Source organism: Ascidia mentula, chromosome 4, assembly GCF_947561715.1.
Source record: "Ascidia mentula chromosome 4, kaAscMent1.1, whole genome shotgun sequence".
In the NCBI taxonomy this organism is placed as follows: domain Eukaryota; kingdom Metazoa; phylum Chordata; class Ascidiacea; order Phlebobranchia; family Ascidiidae; genus Ascidia; species Ascidia mentula.
In genome coordinates, this window is record NC_138569.1 from 16,084,504 (window position 1) to 16,103,789 (window position 19,286).

Genomic DNA, 19,286 nt, shown 5'->3' on the forward strand with positions numbered 1-19,286 from the left:
CAGACGGTTTCCCCTCGCCTGTGAGACGAAACCTCCTGTGCACTTGGCTGTATCGTCATATAATGAACGACACACTCCCTGTAATTGCGCAGCCAGTAGTTTGTACAAGAATATGCGCAGTAACCGCAGTCAGCTGTTGCGCTGACAGAGAGCGCCAAGTTGTGCTTGGCATTTCATTCGCAGTCGCATTGCTGCATGCAACGTTAATACCCTTGTCTATCATCGCCGCTACGCTTATTAATAATATAAATGAGTTTCGTAGAGCATTACTTGGTAATCACAAGGGGCACAAGTAGCGCACGTAGAAATCAGAAATAGATATTGCGAAACAGAATATGCCGCAGCGGAAATAAGCGATATCCGTAAGGAAACCGCTGAAACCTGTACAACAGAAATTCCTCGTAACATTTCAACCTAACCTGTCTTTTGAGCTAATTAATCCCGCGCCGTCTGGGACGGTAATCGCATTAGGTCGACTTACATTCTTTGTTTTAAGTAAACGACATTCCATCAAGTTGCGAGTAAAGCTTTGCGAACTACAGAACTAAAATTATGTTGCTTAGCAAAAAATTAATGCCACAAATAAGAATATCGTTTATACTGCGATATGGCAACAAAAACACATCGGGAATCTTACAACTTTTAGCAGATGCGCAGCAAAACAAAACCTCGTTCAAAGTCTCCATTCAAACAGCAATACGCACAAAAGACGCTGTGGATGAACCAAACTCTCTTTTCTGGTCACAAAATCAACAAAACCAAACCGTTTTGAATGCTTCAAGTATCACTGCATCAAAGGTAGGATACTGAGATTTAGCTTCTCGCCGTTTCAGATATACCTCCCGGGCTGTGGTTTTGCACTTGCCGAAAAAAGGTTTCCAGCGCGCAGATTTTTTCGGTTCCCGATCCGAGCAGGCGTTCTTCGCAAACAATTCCGGCAATTTTGGAAAATTGCGATACGTTTGTTCTGCGTACAATATAGAAATATCACTCTAAATACAGACAATATTATATTTTTTTCCTAAAACATTTTTCCTTTAAATAGAAGGATAATTTAGGCAAGTTACTGATTGACAAAACATTGCTAGGTCGAGGAGTTTACACACGCACAATAGACCAAGCAACGAAAATGCATATTTAAAAAAATGCCTACCGTGCCCTGGATACAAAAGTTATGCAACTTTGCACCTGGCTACTGCTGTAGCAAACAATCAAAACTTTTATTTCCCAGTATCGATCATAATTATCACGAAGTAAGTTGCGTGATTAGCTTTCTTGTCTGACAAAAAGCGGTTCTGATTTACGCATGAAAATTGTGCCTGCTTTAACCGAAATCTCCTACAATCTCCTCAGGTGATTTGATCTATATCTCATGGCCTCTACGAAGGTAGAAGCGCGGCCGCAGCAACAATCGCGGTTACGCTCGAGGGATGACGTGCGCAAACCGAGCCTGCGGAGAAACAGCGATCTCCTTCAGGCAAAAGCCAAAAATATCCCCTGATGCAATAGTTTGGGGTACTTTGTCCAACGTCACAAGGGCTTTATAATCCGCTGTTGCAAGATGACCTTTAGCTACGATATCAATTGTTGAAGATAATTGTGCTGTGAAAAAGCGGCATTTTTTGACAATACTTGATGTATAAAGGGCAAAATGTATTGGGTAATGCTTTAATGCTGAAAATAAAAGTGCATTACTTTGTTTTTCCACTCTCGTGAGAAGCATGGTCATGGCTTGGTTATCCATATCCTCATCACGATTGTCGTAGAAGCATCACGTGGAGTTTTTTGACCACCATGTTTTTGCTCTTCTGTATGAATAAATCCAATGTTGCATGTAAATATTATTAGGTCGACATTAAAACATCAACATTAAACTCAAGGGTCGACACTATCATGTCCCCAAAATACATAACGTCATATTTGTTTTGTGGACGTCTTTGCCGCAGGTTTTAAGCAGGCGCTTTATTGTTTAGAGAAAAACATCCGTTTTACGCAAACAAGCCCGCAGTAGACGTTGTCAATATTGTGTCACTGACATTTTCAGCTCGCGAAGGCTTTGAAGTGATAGATGAGCTTGTTTTGCTGTAACGAAGCAATGGTTATTGCTGTGGATACTGCAGTCAGTTTTATCAAACGCCCTTAAAGCCGTAAATAGTTAATGATGCGTCAAGAAGGATTCACATTTCTATATAACCTATACGTTGTGTAAGGATTGTTTATAACAACCAATGCTGCATTCAAAATACACATTGAACCCTTTGATATGTGAATATATATGAAGCCTGATACATTTAACATTTACAATACGCAACAAGGCGTTTTGACCTATTTCGTTGCTGCGTTGCAACCCTCTTCCACTTAGGCTCTGTCTTTCACTTCAATTAGCTTTGTACCCAATCAACTGCAAATCAACTGAGCCCAGTGGGGCGTAGAGGATCTGTTTAAGACAAATAGACCAAGATCGGTCATTTGCGCTATAATTAGTTTTTGTAGCAACAGACGTTTGTCATGGTGACGTTACTGTGGTAACTCTCCTCTGTTTAAACTATCAATTATTACTTTGTGCTTCGTGCACTTTCTTGAGAGTGATTCTCTCCAGTTCGGACAAAGTTTTGTCAAAGAATTGTCTTTTATATAGCATTACCTAAAATTGATTTTTTTTGCAAAGAGAAACACGTTATATAAACAATCGAAAGAGTTGAATTTAAAAATAAAAGCTGGCGTAATAATAAGAGGCTTTTCTCAATTTGGTGTTGGCAGTAATACTTTGTTTATCAAAAGCTGAAGTGCCCAACAATGCAGACTAGTGGCGGAATTCACAGATTACAAACCATTACAACATGTGGCATTTTGAGATGTAGTAATCTTTACATCACTTTGACCACGTGTTTAAAATAAGAAGAAACGCACGCAAATGTTACATGAAATCCTGTCAGTAGCAAACCAACTAATTCAATAAATTGTCTTGTCACAGGGCGGACTTCCAACAGACAGCCATGTCAGTTTGTGATCGCATGACAAAACACGCAATGGGTGTCGACCGCGTAAGTTTAGGCGCTAGAATTTCCCAAGAATACGCAATGTCCTAAAAACTGCGATGTCGACGCACTATCAGTGACCTGGATCTTCACGAAATTGCTCTTTCCGCTGCTGCGTCTAGAGCAGACCGCGGTAGGTAATTTAACAGACGCAGTTGTGCGCGCCGAACCGAGCACGACCACAAATACACGTGAAACTACTTTAACCGTGACCGGACAGATCATCCGGAGAGCCGACTTTGATTTTCGAACGTAAACATGTTCATTGTTTATTGTCGCTGTTGCACGAAGCTCGATCATCGGCAGTTCAATCTCAACAAGTGCTGAATCTAAAACGTTTCCGACAGCTCATATGGGTTCAAAGGCTCCGGTTGATAAGAAACTGATCTGATGACGTAGCGATAAACGGCGGAGGAGACAATTTCGAGTTTAACACTTTACCAAAAACGGTTTGCTTGCATTTAGGCCATGACTTTCACACAGATGGTATAGAATAACCGCGTATCGACTGGATTTTTCGGACCAAAAAGAAATGGTTGCTCCCACACACACAAAAAAAAACAATATTTCACTTACAGTTGATGTATATAAACACGCAACCACTTGCAGGATCTTAGCTCCGTGGTTCTTTTACACCCATGTAATGTGATGGAACCTATTACCTTATTATTTCCTTAGGTAATCTTTCTAATACATTATATCTATTAAAGTATTCCATGTTGTTATTGATCTTTAAAGTTGTTTATAATTAAACATGTGGTGTGTTAAATATCAAATAACCTGGTTAGATGTTTTTCATCTGTACTGTTCATTGAGGTATGTTCTCAAACCTGTTATAAATATCTGTCCCACGTTCTCCAACCTTGTACTTTTAATTTTTTGTGTGCAATACATCTCTAAACATTTTCGAAGCAAGCACGCCCTAACTTTGTATTTACATACTGTCCCAATGTATCTTTGCTGACGTCCAATCCACATAAGCCGGTTTGCGATACTCAGAAAACACGCCACTTGTACATTTTAATAATGAGTTTTACAGGAGCGTGTTTCATTCGAATTACATGTATATTGTGCAGACGTGATACAAAGCACGTCACGTTCGCATTTCAGTGGTTTCGCTTCATCAACAACACTTTCGCCAGTAAAAAATGATTTACCGATTTCTCTAATTTACCACAATTGCTGGCGCGGCACCGGGCGCTTCATCACTAAGGAATGCTAATCAGCATTTTTGAAGGTATGTTATCGCACAATCAGGGCACCCGACCGTAGGCGATGAGGATGTTTAACCCCTTATTGTATGAAGGTAATCTTTCCACGCGACGCCTCGGAATTAAACACGAACAAACGTACTGTTTACGAAGTTCAATTTATTTTTGGCGCCAATTAGCGAATTTGAAAGGACTAATTACCGAAATCCGTTAACAGTTTGAGGTATATCACGTTATTTCGGTTTTAAAGATGTGATGTATAAGAGTAGGCAAAGGATGAGAATTGAACGATAAAATACCTGTAATATATGTTGTTACTGTTGTGTTTTTATAACGGATTTCGTTAGACAAAGCAGGCTTGTTTGACATTTAAAGTTGTGTTGTTGTGGCTTGACGGCTGAGATACACGCGGTCACAGATACGAAATTGGGCGTTTTAACATCTTTTACGTTTCTGCATAAAACTGATCGCTTTTTCTAACTTGATCGATGCGTTCCAGAGCTCCCTGTCAGGAAACTTCCTTAACTTGGGTCAATAAAAATCACATTAACTTTTACATTAAACTTGGATCAATACTGCTATACCTTAAGTGCGCGTATGCGACTGCCATTTATAACCTCATATTATGAGTCAAGTTCGCAAATCCGTTAAAAGCCCTTCTCTCAGCAGTTTCGGGTGGTCTTGAGCGACACTGCGGAGCCAAATAACCAAGAAATCGCTTTCTGAAGCAATGGTTATTAGGATGGGCGTCAAACTAAACGATTTGGACGGACATCACTGGGTTTGCTAAGTAGCCACTCAGGCGGTTGGCGATAACAAGGTTCTTTAAAAGCAATTCATTCGGGTTTTGTGATAACACCGAATGACGTGTGGCAAACGGTCTGCGACGACATGTTGGTGTGACGCGACTGTCCCACGATTTCGGGTACTTGAGAAACCGCACTTTTCCGCTGCTTGTCGGTGGTTTTTCAGCATGAATAAGATTGAACGAGTGATAACCGCAGGGTTCACGCCTGGTGCGTAACCCCGTACATAAAGAAATTACAAAAGATTAGATATATTTTTGAAAATCGTTGATGTCCACCATCTGAGCGGTCTACAGAACGCTTTGCTAATTTTAACATGTAAGCATATCCGTGCGCGATCGACACCCTGCCAGGGGGCCTTTGGTTTAAATTGATCCATTTTTTTTCATTCTGCAATCACATTAGTTGATAGTCAAGGCGAAAAATGATAAAAAATCCACAAAGTGTCGTTCATAAGATTCGTCTCAAGGAGTCAAACTGCAATCACTTAATTTCCTAATTGGTCGTGTCTAAGAGCTGGTTATAGGTGGCTTTCAAACCAATATTCCATGGGGCGGCGAGCGGAGCCAGTTTTATACAAAAGTTACTTAACCCTCATCTGATATTAGTAAGTATTGGCTTTAGGGTTAAATCACTTGACTTCCCACCCATTAATTTAAAAATTCTTGAGCGAGTTTACTTTAAATGAAGTTTTCGTCAACACAATAACGGCAACAACGATATTAGGAAATGTCTGGAACCAATTTCTCCTATCCATTCATAACTGTTAAAACGTTTCGGCAACATGTTACCGTGCAGAAGCGAAAGGTATTGTTTGAGAAACGAGTCACTGGCATATTGGTTTTGTGGCGCGAGGTCAACCACCAGACCTCAAAGACATCGAACAAAAATGTCCTGATTGAACAAATATTTGAACGTCGAAGCAAAGCGAAGAAAAATGTGAAATTGATTTTCCCAGTTTCCGGGCATTGTCGCTTCGAGAAACGTTCCCGGTGTTATAGAAACCTTTTCAAGTTTTGAGCAAATAGCTTACATATGTGGGCTGCTTGCGAGCGCCCTCTCACGGAATAAAAATTACAGGACGTAAACATTTTATATTCCTTATGTTCGGAAAAAGTAACAAGAAAACTACGCTTTCACGATTTATCCCGTACATGGAATACACATTTAGGTGAACGAAAAATTCACTGCATATTAAGAAAAGATATAACAAGATTACCCTCACTCGAGCTTAGATTTGTTATTCCATTGAAGAACACGTGGCTTTGCATAGGCGTTCAACATAACAAAAGGGGAACATCTTGAAGAGCAAAATGTCTTGAAGAGTCCATCATTAAGAATGACGAAGTATATTGAAGGCGGCAGAAAAGAATTTCACAACAAAATGTCACTTAGTGTACAGGGTCGACAGAGCGCTTTGATGTCGCGTAGCCTCGATTTCCTTCCTCAGGTTGCTTCGGAAATTTAGCATTTCGTCGACGTTTTTTAATCGCAACAAGTCGGCCATTGAATACAACGATCTACCCTTTCTTTGAAGTTGGCATTTTTTGCCGGATTCGCGACCTTCCATGAGAAGATTCAACCGCTTGCAGGCGCACGAACACGATTCCTCCATCGTGGAAAAAGCGGAAAATAACTTGGCGTGCCAAAGAGTAACGTTGCTGTCCTCACCGTAACCTGGAAAGATAAGGTCAACGTCGCTGAAGCATTCTTGCAATGGCGCGCCGAAGTACTTGATTTTGGCCGGAGCATCGACGCGCGAAGCGCTGGCCTTCATGTTGTCGTCTTTTCCAAAAGCAATGGTGATAAACTGTAGTTTTCCACTGTCCGGACAGTTAATAGCGGCAGTGTGGAGGATTGTACCACTCGGGACGCAGGAGTTTGGCTTCAAGGAACAACTGCTTACAATGCAATCAGGACCAATCTTGGAGAATTCACGTACTCGGCAATACTCTAAAATGGTGCCTTCGCCCACACTCACACACGATAAGATAAGCGAAGACATAAGCCGTGGTGGGTTTGCCATTGGATCAGAATCGCTTCCACTGCGCGTGGTGTACTTGTACGGCAAGCCGGCGCAAAAAGACACCGTTTCGCAGCCAGTAATACAAGGAAGAACCTCTTCGGCGGTCATAGCGTGCAGATATTCTTGGGTTGTACCGAAATGGTAGAAGTGCGATGACACGTCACGATTTACCCCAGCCCGCGGCACCAGCGCCACCACGTGGAGATCGGTGCCGCGCAGAAGTTCGTACACCTTTCTACGCATTTGGACTAGTGAAGAGGTCTGGTTGACCACGTTTGCGGTGTTGGTAATGTAAGAGTGGTCAGAATCTGTGCCCAACGCCTATAAATAAAAAGTAACGGGTGAAAATAGACGAGGAAAAAATAAAATAATTTTTGTCATAAACAACACCTCATACCGTTAATCCACGCATCTTAACCGTATACTTGCTTGAACAGCCCAAAACAATAACATCGCATATTGTAATATTAGCACAAACTTTATATCCCAAATACAGCATATATGGGAAATAACAAATTTATTTTTACCTGTAGAAAGTCACCATATGCATCAATTTCACATGTTAAAGGTTTGTTTTTTTGGTAGAAACTCAGAAGTTTTTTGCACACATCAGGAGCCATGAAGTATGCACTGTCAGTGATTACCACCTCCTCTCTGTGTGCAGTCAACTGTACGCAACCTTGCATGTCCCGCATCAATTTTGCCGATGGTTTATGCAGAAACCGCTTGCATTTGGTAGTGATTGAGTTATCATTCATGTCGTTAAGCATGTAAACTCCATGAGTTGTGCCAATTTCAATGGAGGAAGGATGTCCCAAACCAGTCATACCTGATAAACAGTAAGATTTGAAACAAAAACTTTAATATAGTCACGCATAAAATACAAGAACCACACAATCGGTATTGTAATATCCAAATTGACAAATGGTAAATACTTGCAATAAAACATTGAAAAAGATGAATAAAAATTAATCAAACAAAACACACATTCATACCAAAAAGTTATACACTATGTACACAAGGGTCATATATAGACTGATTTACCATTTGGATGGAATTTCCAGGATTTTTCCATGTCATTGTAAACTTCTATAGTATCAGAGCAACACACAAAAATTCCACCACCTTTAATTTTTGCAGGAAAGTCAATATACGATGCCAGTTTCATTTCAAGCATTTGCAAAATTGGTTCTCTCGTTGGAAATGCAGTGAACACCTGTTGCAATATAATGTTTAGTGTGCATAGAGTTTATGTACTTTTTAGACACGTACACACCTTTCCCAAAACACTAGCAGTTGGTAGCCTTTGACTGTATCCACCTGCATGTATGATGATACATTTCTTTTCATAAACAGAGTCACCAAACTTTGCATGCAGTTCCTCCAAAACAACCATAGTAGCCCCACCATTGCCTAAAACAAAAAATGTGGATTATGGTTAAGATTAAGAACATTTTGAGGTGTCTTACTATATGTAACTAACTTCACCTCTTTATGTATTGTAATATGACCAAACAAATACCACAAAAATGGATAAACTTGACATTTGTAACATACGGAAAATACTATTTACATAGTTTACCTATTTTGTAGCCTGGTGGATCACAGATAACAAAATAAGATGGCGAATTTGGAAGTTCGTTGTTTGACAATTTTAACAGGATTTGTTTATCAAAAGCACTCTTCTGCTGCTCATCTGCTGCTGTGACGATAACTACATCCCAAAACTGAAAGTTCGGTGTGCCTCCTGCAAAACATATTGTACGTTAATGCACACAGAAAAACTATATTATTTGTTATGGTTCTTGGATATCAGTTTAAAGGGATCATACTTGACAAAAACAATTGCCATTAATAAACATTTCAAACCTGCAACTTTTCTTAAAACTTGCAAACCAATTAGGCCTAACATGCCTTTTGACAAATGCAACTTAACAATTATGGGGAAAAAATGAACAACAATGGGTGATGGGAATCATGCTTTTGCTTTACAAAAAGATTGATGTTTTGTACAACAGGAATCCCCTTGTCTTCATAATGATATTGCACATAATGATATTAATATAACCAAAACGAATACAAACGTGCCTCTTATGGTGTCAAACTTTTCCATTCGCCGTTCTGTTTCGCCATTAGTTTTAAAAGACATTATTTTTTCTGAAAACTTGAGCAAGCAAGCAAGTGTGGGGACTTTTTACGTAAATTTACGTCACTTGTGTCGCGTGTCGCGTGTCGCACTCGTATATTATGTAGATACTGTTTACATTGACGTTTTTGTTACATGTTTACTTTACAACATAGACTTTTAACTGACTTGAAGCTTTGCATTGTTTTATCACCCTTAAACATAACCCAAGTTATGTATGATACCTGCTCATTATCCAAAATCAATAAAGTAAAGACATTTTTAAAGCCGAACATGATGCGTCACCTAATCTGACAAGTGATGTCACTGACAGCGTAGCTTTTACGTGAATGCCAAAACCAGACGGAACAACAAACATCTGTAAATAAATACAGATTTTCTACATAACTAATAGAAGAATTGAGACAAACGTCAGTTTGATTATATACACGTTGAAAGATGTACGGCCTTCTGCTAGAAAGTATTGTCCATTGCATACATGAAGAATGGGGTGAATCGCTTTGGCTGCATGTGGCGAGAAAGATTGGAATCGATGGAGTTGGATTTTCCATTCACAAGGTAAACCTTGTCTTTGAACGAAAGTAATTTACGTTTGTTTTTAATATAATTTAAGTTTACCCTGGTTATTGTAGATGTATGATGAAATCATGATGCAAACTATTTCCGAAACCGTGTCAAGTGTTCTCAACATGCCGGAGAGCGAAGTGATGTTTAAGGTTGCCTGATTTTGTAGAATTTTACTTTTTTTTGTTTTTAAATACATTTGCAAATTAAATAAAACGACCTTGTTGTTCTATGTATTCTCAGCAACAATGCACTATTCCCACCAAGCAGAATACCAATGTACATTTGTCAAAGTGATTTTTTGCAGTTTGGAGCACACTTCATGACTTTCGTTACCAGCTACGGGTACGACCAAATCACAACAATTCTGGGAAGAAAGTTATGTGACTTTATAAACGGTCTCGATAACTTACACGATTACATCAGCAACCTGTACAAGGACATCAAACCACCCAGGTAAATTTTACATGTTCTAAATCTGGATGAGATACACTCATATCAAACAATCCTGCTAGTTCATTAAGCAAACAATACTTTATATATTTGTGACTTTTTTTAAATAAACCTCTGCCACATGGCATATAATTTTCATTTTGTTTGTGTTTGCGAAATCCAACAGTTTCTACGTGGAGAATGAGGACGAGGAGGGATTGACTTTTCATTACAACACACCGCGCAATTACGTTGGTTACATTCACTACGTTCGCGGCCTGGTTTACACCGCAGCTGTGCTTTACTACGATTTGCACGATGCCCATGTACAAGTGATCAGCCACGAAGTTGTGGGAGAAGTCATGCATGGAATAATGAAGTAAGTTGGAGAAACGAAAAGTAACAACTTCTGAGATACGCCTTTCCTAATGTGGCTTGACTTTTTGTGCAGAATCACGTACAAAAATTACTCGATAGGAAAACAGGATCCTTGGATTCCGGCGCTTTCCAAGCTTCGCTCTATCACGCCAGTTAGCGTTGATAGCGACATTGTGTTCAACTCCTTTCCGTTTTCAATCATTTTTAATGAGGTATCAGATTGCTTTATACACGTTTTCTCAAATAGAGGCAACAACAAATGCGCTTTTTTAGACGATGCAAGTGTTAACATGCGGTGCTGGAGTGGTAAAGACTTTTCCCACTTTGGTTGGCAAAATGATAACTGATTTCTTCGTGTTGACGAAACCAATTGGGATGTGTCTTTCTTGGAACTTTGTAAGTCAAAATTAAAATCAATTACAGTATTTTGTCCGATCACAAAATCGGATTTTCGCAACCTAAAACATAACTTACAGATGAAAAATCGCCCAGTCAACGTTCTGGTGGAGATGACGTCAACCGTTGCATTATGGGTAGAATATGAGGAATATCTTCGTTCACAAGGTGATTGTGAAGAGATCGTAGTCTAGGCCTTGCGCATCGCGCCTTCTTTACATAATTTTGTTTCACATAGAAATTCTCGACCCCGAGCACCCTCCTCTACCTCCGAAGCAACGTGATGATTCGGTTTCCCTCAAGCTACGCGGAACAACGGCATTCCTAGAGAGCTGGAACGCTATCATTTTCATGTGCACCCCGATGTAGGTGTATGGGTGTTTTCCGCCACAATGAATATTTTTGTTTTGGTTTCAAACACCAACACTATATCCAAATATATCGGTGTGCTTGACAACATTTTAGATTCGACAACATGGACGTCATGAAGGAGGTTGGCCTTTATATCAGCGACCTGAGTTTCCAGGACTCACTTCAGATGTTGTTGATGGCGGGACCTCAACAATCAGCCGAACTTAAGATAGCACTAGACATGGTGAACGCAATTTGTTATAAAAACATAAAGCGTGGATTGCCTTGCATGTTATAACATTAAAATACAACTGGTTAAAATGCTTCGATGTTTTTATCGGAAGTTTCAGTCATTTGTTGCACTACGAATGATTGGAGAATCAACTGAAGTGTCTGAATTGGACATTTATCAAAACTGCACAGATTGTTATATTTTATCAAAACAAATGCTGATTATTACCAGTAAAAATCTTATAATTATTGTTCGTGTAACTTTCCAGGAGCAAGCTAAAACATCGAAACTTGGGGATACTTTAGTGGATTTGGAAAAGGAAAACAACAAAGCAGATTCATTGCTTTTCTCGATGATCCCGCAGGAAATCGCAGTTAGACTTAAAAAAGGGGAAACTGCTGTTAATATCGCCGAGGTTTGACAACATGATCGCTGTGAATTTTTTCTTCCAAACACGGAACACACGGAATTAAAACCACTAATCCCTTCATGTGTCAAATGTCTTCGTCCTGTGTTATTGGCAGCAAAGACATAATATTAATACGGTTTATGTCGATTCCAGATGTTCTCTGAGGTCACGGTGCTATTCAGTGACGTGGTCGGTTTCACGAACATCTGTACAAGAATCACGCCGATGGAGGTCATCGCGATACTGAATACGATTTACACTGTGTACGACACCCTCTGCGAAAGGTGCCTCTATTCGCGTTAATCGTTGTTATTGCGCATAAATCTTAGCCGTTCGGAAAGACGAATCTTTATTCAAACATGAAGTGCAATAAAAGGGCTTTGATACCCTAATCGAAACACAAATTTGCCTCCATTGTTTTACAGTTTTACATACACGTTGCAGTAATTACCTTCATTATTTTGTACATGAATAATAATGCTAATCTCATGTGTAAGATCTGTGATATGTTTCTAATTGTTTATTGTTTTTATCACAACATAAATCAATTTTGCGACCGTTTTTGAAGGTATTCAGTCTTCAAAGTCGAGACCATTGGCGATGGTTACCTAGCTGTATCTGGCGCTCCCGTGCGGACGCACTTGCACGCTCAACGCATCTGCGACATGGCGTTGGAGATGCAAGTAGGAATTAGTCATGTAAAAAATCCAGTGGGAGGCGGTTGCATTCCAATCCGAATTGGTCAGCACATTTCTATCATTTTACTTAACTTTTATGTTCAGGAAACACACAACCAATTTTATTTTAACTTTACTGTCAATGTAGGTATTCATTCCGGTGGCGTTGTGGCCGGGGTAGTTGGCAGAAAGATGATCAGATATTGCTTGTTCGGGGATACGGTCAACACCGCTTCTCGCATGGAAAGCACTGGCAGGGCTCGTGAGATACATGTGAGCAAAACAGTTCACGACCTACTGGCGGAGAACGACAATTACGTGTTTGAAAGCAGAGGTGTCGTCTATGTGAAGGTAGATTTTGTTAGCCTGTAACCATTAAAAGCTGGAACGTTATTTTTTGGAGTTTTTTTAGCAATACTTATGCTACAAGTGATGCCCATACATTTTTTCGGTATAATAACTGCAATGGATAATCTAACATTTAAGTTGTATTGTTTGATATTGGTCTAATGGTGACTACGCTTTGGACATTGATTCATATCTATTTGAGATATTGTTAAATCCCGCATGTCTAAGTAACAAACTTCTGCATACAGGGCAAAGGACAAATGCGAACATACTGGTTGAAAGCAAAGAAAAGGGGAAAACATATGAGTATTTCCAACCAAAGGTCGGTGCAAAAACAAACTTTACTTTCAGCTTTACTGCGAGTTTCAATCATGTGTCATGTTTTACTCGATAGTAGCAAGCAACTCATCGACCTGGACGGGGAAAACAGAACCAAGCAGGAGGGGAAAGACCAACTGATTTTGGGTGAGTACATTTCCAGGGCCCAGCTTTACTCTCATAAGCAAGTGTTTATGTTATTAGATACCAAAACCAAAACACAAAACTTTCAGATGATTGTGATTATTTGAGCTATAGGCAAACGGAGTCTATTTATTTAACGGTCTGAATGCATTTAATTTTAGACAGAAAGAGTTCTCTCGGAGGAAATCTAACAACCATCCAAAAGGAAAGTGCTATTGTTGGCAACAGCGAACCGCAATAACAATCAGAGGACCGATTACATAGGTCGAATGGCTCCTCGCTAAACTGTTGTGTTGTGCGATGTTTGTGTGACACTTATGTGTTGTTCTGTGTTGGGATAGATGTCACTGTCTAATAAATGTTACGCGTGCTTGTGACTTGTGATTGTCACATTGATATGAAATAAATTTAATGCTCAGGGTTGAGCTGACTTGCAAAAACTATGATGAACTAATGAGTTAATAAATAAGTGTTTTCCGTATTCTTGCACTAGTCGGCCCTGTATTCGGATATATGATTGTATTTATGTTGGAAATCTTACAAGGAACCACAAAATGCAATAAAAAAGCTCAAGGTAACTTGATAAAGGCAGTAATGTAGCACTGAAGGTTTATATGCACACTGTATAATGACATTGTCCCACATTCGACCAATCTCAAATATTTACCGAGCACGCGCGACCGGCAACGGGACGTAGCACTGCAAAAAAACTTCGTTCCACTCCAGTGATCTACAATGTACAGTTCTAGGTATCCTACACTGATGTGCTTTTGAGTACGAAACTACAGGTTAACGATCAATTAGGCACCGTCACTACACAAAAGAAATGACAAAACCACGGCAGCGGGTTAAAAGACCTCAAGAAAGGCATCAGGCCAAGTCAGCAAAGCCGAAAAAGACGTTCAACAGTGAAAAAGAAGACAAGCCCCAGTATTCAACCAACATTTGTGGCGTGTTGTTCGTATTTCTGATAGCATTTCTTGTCGGGTTGTTGGCACTTGGTTACTTCCGTTCACCCATAACAGCAATGGAAATAGACGACATTTCGCCAGTAGCCGAGTATGAACGAAACAGCAAGCTAACCAAGGGGGAAATGTAAGTTTGTGTACATTTGAGGCTACATGATATTTGTCTTTTACTGATGTCCAGATTTTAAGCAAAATAACAACATTGCAAATATAATTAAGACCAAATTAGTGATTGCAAGTCAAACCACAGATCAGTACTCACTTACGCTTATTGGGTTTCCCATTTTTCGCAGAAACAAAGAAGTTCTAGCCGGGGAGTCAATTGAGGAAGACGCGGCCGGTAACCTGTACACAGGCCAACTCGACGGCAAAGTTATTCGCATTGAACCCTCAGCTGATGGTAAAGTGGGATTTGGCAAGATCACCACGATTGCCGAAATTAAAATTGAGGATGCAGAAGCGAAGGAAATGGAACGCAACAATGGGCGACCTTTAGGTATATCGTGTAATGCCAGTTTGGCTACAGTTTATAATTGCATTTTGGACCAGTGTTAACTGAAGGCGTAAATTCAACATTGTTTTTTTTACTATTTAATCTACAAACGACCTTCGGACCAATACCGGTCCGAGACCCGGTTAGGGCGCCCCTGTCCTAAGTATATGGGGTTCAAAATTTTGCACCACCACAATTGATGTAAAAAATGTATATGGCGACAACATATATAACTTATGTGCGTTGTTCTTTTCTTTTTTTCATATAATACGGTTCATCAACATTCCAAATCAATTGTTAGGTTTAAGATTGATGGGAAACACCCTGTATGGCGCAGATGCGCACTTTGGTATCTTTAAAATCAATGTCGAAACATCGCAACTCACCAAACTTGTTGCAATGGATGACCCTCATCCTCCAATAATGTTCCCCGACGACTTGAGTGTGACAGCGGATGAGCGAAAGGTTTATTTCACCGATGCTTCGACGACGTATCCAATAGAAAAATTAATATACATGAGCTTGCAGGGTAATAAAGTTTTTATCAGTTTTTATCAAAATGAATTAGGGAACATACAAGTTGAGACATTTAAATTAAAAAACGTTACTACTGTGAATAAAATGGCTGCCCCGTTTCTTATTTCAGGTCTTTGTGATGGGCGAGTTTTTGAATACGACACACAGACAAAAAAGTTAACTGCTGTACTGTCTGGGTTATGTTTTCCAAACGGTGTCCAATTCACCAAAGACGAGAAACACCTCATAGTGGCTGAAACATTCGGAAGTCGGCTTTCTGTGTACAACATAGAAACATGGGAAAGGACCAGAGTGATTCGATTACCAGGTTTGCATTGGATTCAAATCTACCCCAAGCAGTATTTGCTGTTCATTTATGTAACAATATAACCGCCGCGTTGTCCATATGGCTATAGTTGGTTTATTTTTAAATTAAGAAAAATGTCTGTTTGGTTGTGGCTACCCTATATTTGTGTTTGGCCGAATTCTTCTTTTCAAAACTTCGATTTATAAAAGTTAGTGGAGAAATGCTCATCGTCACAATGCAATTTACATAAACGACAACAAAAATCATCGTTGGTTTTATTTTAACTTCTCAGTTTTTTTAAAAATAATTCGTAAAAATATTATGTTGCTATAGCTGCCAGACGTTTTGTAATTTAATTAATCTCTCCTTCTTGGACAATTAAACTTGTCCTTTTATTACCGACGTTTTGCTTGCTAGGCTTGCTCAGGGTTCGTAAAAAGTGTGCTTACAAGTCAAACCGGTGGTGGTGCAAATTTCCATGCATACATACAGTAATACACTTAATATTTTCAGTTATGCCAGACAACATTCGTGCCTCCAGCAAAGGAACGTACTGGGTTGCAGGAACCAACCCCAGAACACAAATGAACGTTTGGTTTGACAAATATCCAGTTGTAAGGCAGATTATCGCTGGGTTGTTCAGCGTAAATCAATTAATGAAGTAAGTTGGACATTTCCCAAGCTTTTCGTTGAACTTATAGATAAAAGAATGTTTGACAATTATCACAAGAAAATTACAAGGTAGATAATTTTGAAACGGTTTCATCTAAAACGTACATATTTCCACGACATATAGTACATTTTGCGATAAACTTATGTTCGTAGACCCATGTGTAAATCAATCGTTACGTCCATTGGTAAGATAGTCGAATAATTAAGTGTTTTGAAATTGTGAAAATGCATTTGGTTTAGGTCTATTCCGAAATTCTGCATGGCGATAGAAGTAAGCGAAACTGGGGAAATACTGCAAACTCTGCAAGACCCCGCCGGAAAACTGGTATCAGGATTGGCCCAAGTCACAGAACTGAAAGATGGTCGTCTAGCACTTGGATCTTATTTTGCACCTTGGATGGCATTTCTCAATCCAACTGACAGCAAACCAGTTGGCGTAAACCTATAGTTTAAATATTACAACCCAAAAATCTGTATACATAATAATTAAGCAATATTGCGAGCTCCGACACGGTAATCCCCTTTAGCAGATGCATTTGAATTTTTGGGGGTGGTTTGCAATTTTCACTTTACAAACTTAAGGTTATTCATTGAGTTGTGAACAGCATTAAATGGCCATGTGTTTTCTTTTTAAAATTAATTAGCGAAACACGTTTTGTTTGTGTTTTCGCATTTTTGCGATACTTTATTTGAGCATTTGCTAAGTCGACAAGGTCCAGAGTTATTTAATTGTGTGAAATAAATCTATGCACAACAGTCGGTTTACGGCGTCGCGTCGCTTAAATGTTTCACAGTGTACTTGTATTAAGTCAGTAGTTAGGGTTATATGCCGGTTGAGGTTCGTATGATTGAGGCACATTTTGCTGATAAATTTGTGGTGTCTGATCGAACTTCGGGTACATATGTTGTGGTAGCGGCTGCACGGGCATACCTGCAATGTAATGTTTTTAGCCTGTGGTAAAGTACGTCATTTCGTAAAATTTATGTTTTAGAGCGAGATGTATTTTACGCCGAACCATATATTCAGCAAACGCTTACTCAATATAAACAGAACTATTTAGGTCAAGAAAGCTATATAACTTTTTAACCATACAACACATACATATTTTGCATTCGTATTGTGTCTATAGTAGAAACGTGTGCAGAAAATAGCAGTCAATGCATAGCCTTGCTTTACTTACCCTGCATTGGAAGGTGTTGCACTTGTACTGACTGTTGTTGAAGAAACAATCCCTGCAAAATCGACAAATTGCGGTCTATATCAACAACAAAACTAGAATGATTTCGAACAGGTTTTACTGATATTTAATACAGCCTTTTTACATAGTAGTAACTAAAGTAGTACGTTGTATCACAATGCAGTTTAAAAACAAAGCCGAGATGGTAAGATCATCACATATCAAACAATTTCAAACCGGAAGATAGTGGTTTTTGTTAACAACCTGGGGGTGCTGTACAGATCCGCCGCAACATCCATTGTTTTGGCACATCACGTGACCCGCGGCAATGGAGCTTATAGTGCAAAAAATGGATGAGCCAATGTTTAGGAAGACCAACGACAATTCCACCGCCATTCCAAAATCAAACTGTGAACAACCGAAAAAAGTCTTTTTTAGCACTTGACAAGAATATCTGCAATAACACTTACTGATTGCATCCCGTAGACGAAAAAATATATAAACGACACTGCGATGCCAATGCTTGAAAAGGCCGAACCCACAATTGAAAAAGCAAGATGAGTGCTGATCTGCAGAAAAATAAGATATGAAACCAAGGAACGCAAACCAACCTTACTTGCTACAACATACCACCGCTTTGGAGACGTTGTTTTTTGTTCCGTAAGCCACACCGAGGGCCCCGGCGACGACTACCTAAATTTTTTTACAGAAAATTACATGAGAATATAACTATTGTAAATAGTAAAATGTTTAATCATAAAACAATTTTTTCTTGGGTTTGTGAAAATTTATAAGACCTAAAAACGGGGATAAAGGAATGAAAGCAGAGTTTAACACGAAAACCTTCGTTAGCCTTACCCAAACATCGCACCATAATCCTTCACCAATACATGTTACGTAAAAATGACGGGCGTAGTCTGGGTAACTGTTGTAGTTGGGATAGTCGTCGTACAAAGGACAGCAAAACGTAGAGTTTTCTGAAGAACTTTGAACAGTGGCAGCACTCTGTACATTAGGTAGTTAGGAGTTTTTTTTAGATACAAGTTACAATTGACCTACCATTGGGCCTATGGTGGTTGTATCCGGGTTGTAGAGGCGCATGTTTTCACGATATGTATACTGTTGCATTTGTAGCCTCTGGTATTCGGCATTCGAAGCGGATACGTATATAAGCAAAGCCATAGACAAAACCATGCACACACCACCGAAAAAAATCTCCATTACCTAAAGAAATTAGAAATAGAAATCAAATCATGTATACTTTGCGCGTTAAACAACCATGCAAATGAACAATTCACAAAACAAATAAAATGGCATGAGCACCGATAAAACAAACTTGTTGCGTTAATAGTTCATTTTGGAAAAAAATGCAGGCCTATTTGAGGATAGAACTCTTTGAATAAGTAGGCCTATTTGCCCATTTGAAGAAAACAATATACCAACAATAAAAATAATGTTTTCCTATGCAGTAAACAGACAACTCTATCGAAAAAGGTTTACTTAAACTTTTATCACTGAAAAAGCATTGTTTTACCGAATTATTCTTGGTATTGTTGCACATTATTTATACGAAATATCGCTTTATACTTACCCCAATAACAAGCAGGGTAATTTTGCAGTGCTGTTGGTTGCCGGGATGTGCAAGAATAACATTTGCCTGTGCTGTCACCATCCTC

The 19,286-nt window shown here is 39.3% G+C and overlaps 3 protein-coding genes across 3 annotated transcripts; 2 read left to right on the forward strand and 1 right to left on the reverse strand.

The window, feature by feature from the left end:
* Positions 1-5,892: 5,892 nt before the first annotated feature.
* On the reverse strand, positions 5,893-9,257 carry LOC145898571 (fucose-1-phosphate guanylyltransferase-like). Its single transcript, XM_082987076.1, has 6 exons — positions 9,170-9,257; positions 8,664-8,828; positions 8,358-8,494; positions 8,126-8,297; positions 7,609-7,910; positions 5,893-7,402 (listed from the first exon to the last, which is right to left on the reverse strand). Exons 1-6 carry the CDS (start codon positions 9,228-9,230, stop codon positions 6,443-6,445), a joined length of 1,797 nt encoding a protein of 598 aa, XP_082843202.1. The 5' UTR covers positions 9,231-9,257; the 3' UTR covers positions 5,893-6,442.
* A 408-nt stretch (positions 9,258-9,665) lies between these two features.
* LOC145898171 (soluble guanylate cyclase 88E-like) lies at positions 9,666-13,717 on the forward strand. The gene is made up of 15 exons (XM_082986603.1): positions 9,666-9,785; positions 9,860-9,943; positions 10,099-10,247; positions 10,411-10,602; positions 10,675-10,813; positions 10,875-10,997; positions 11,078-11,165; positions 11,236-11,362; positions 11,463-11,592; positions 11,849-11,995; positions 12,143-12,273; positions 12,558-12,730; positions 12,815-13,017; positions 13,263-13,479; positions 13,638-13,717. The coding sequence occupies exons 1-15, from the start codon at positions 9,666-9,668 to the stop codon at positions 13,715-13,717; spliced, it is 2,103 nt and encodes a 700-aa protein (XP_082842729.1).
* A 553-nt stretch (positions 13,718-14,270) lies between these two features.
* LOC145899207 (adipocyte plasma membrane-associated protein-like) lies at positions 14,271-17,188 on the forward strand. Its single transcript, XM_082987942.1, has 6 exons — positions 14,271-14,571; positions 14,738-14,940; positions 15,239-15,466; positions 15,584-15,781; positions 16,274-16,421; positions 16,673-17,188. The coding sequence occupies exons 1-6, from the start codon at positions 14,303-14,305 to the stop codon at positions 16,878-16,880; spliced, it is 1,254 nt and encodes a 417-aa protein (XP_082844068.1). The 5' UTR covers positions 14,271-14,302; the 3' UTR covers positions 16,881-17,188.
* The last annotated feature ends 2,098 nt before the right edge of the window (positions 17,189-19,286 follow it).

Coding starts and splice junctions, on each gene's coding strand:
- LOC145898571 (XM_082987076.1), bottom strand. CDS start 9,230: ATGTCTTTTAAAACTAATGGCGAAACAGAACGGCGAATGGAAAAGTTT. Junction 7,911..8,125: donor CTGGAAATTCCATCCAAATG/GTAAATCAGTCT, acceptor ACTGTTTATCAG/GTATGACTGGTTTGGGACAT. Junction 7,403..7,608: donor CATATGGTGACTTTCTACAG/GTAAAAATAAAT, acceptor TTTTATTTATAG/GCGTTGGGCACAGATTCTGA.
- LOC145898171 (XM_082986603.1), top strand. CDS start 9,666: ATGTACGGCCTTCTGCTAGAAAGTATTGTCCATTGCATACATGAAGAA. Junction 9,944..10,098: donor AGAGCGAAGTGATGTTTAAG/GTTGCCTGATTT, acceptor GATTTTTTGCAG/TTTGGAGCACACTTCATGAC. Junction 11,996..12,142: donor CTGCTGTTAATATCGCCGAG/GTTTGACAACAT, acceptor TGTCGATTCCAG/ATGTTCTCTGAGGTCACGGT.
- LOC145899207 (XM_082987942.1), top strand. CDS start 14,303: ATGACAAAACCACGGCAGCGGGTTAAAAGACCTCAAGAAAGGCATCAG. Junction 15,467..15,583: donor AATATACATGAGCTTGCAGG/GTAATAAAGTTT, acceptor TTCTTATTTCAG/GTCTTTGTGATGGGCGAGTT. Junction 15,782..16,273: donor CAGAGTGATTCGATTACCAG/GTTTGCATTGGA, acceptor TAATATTTTCAG/TTATGCCAGACAACATTCGT.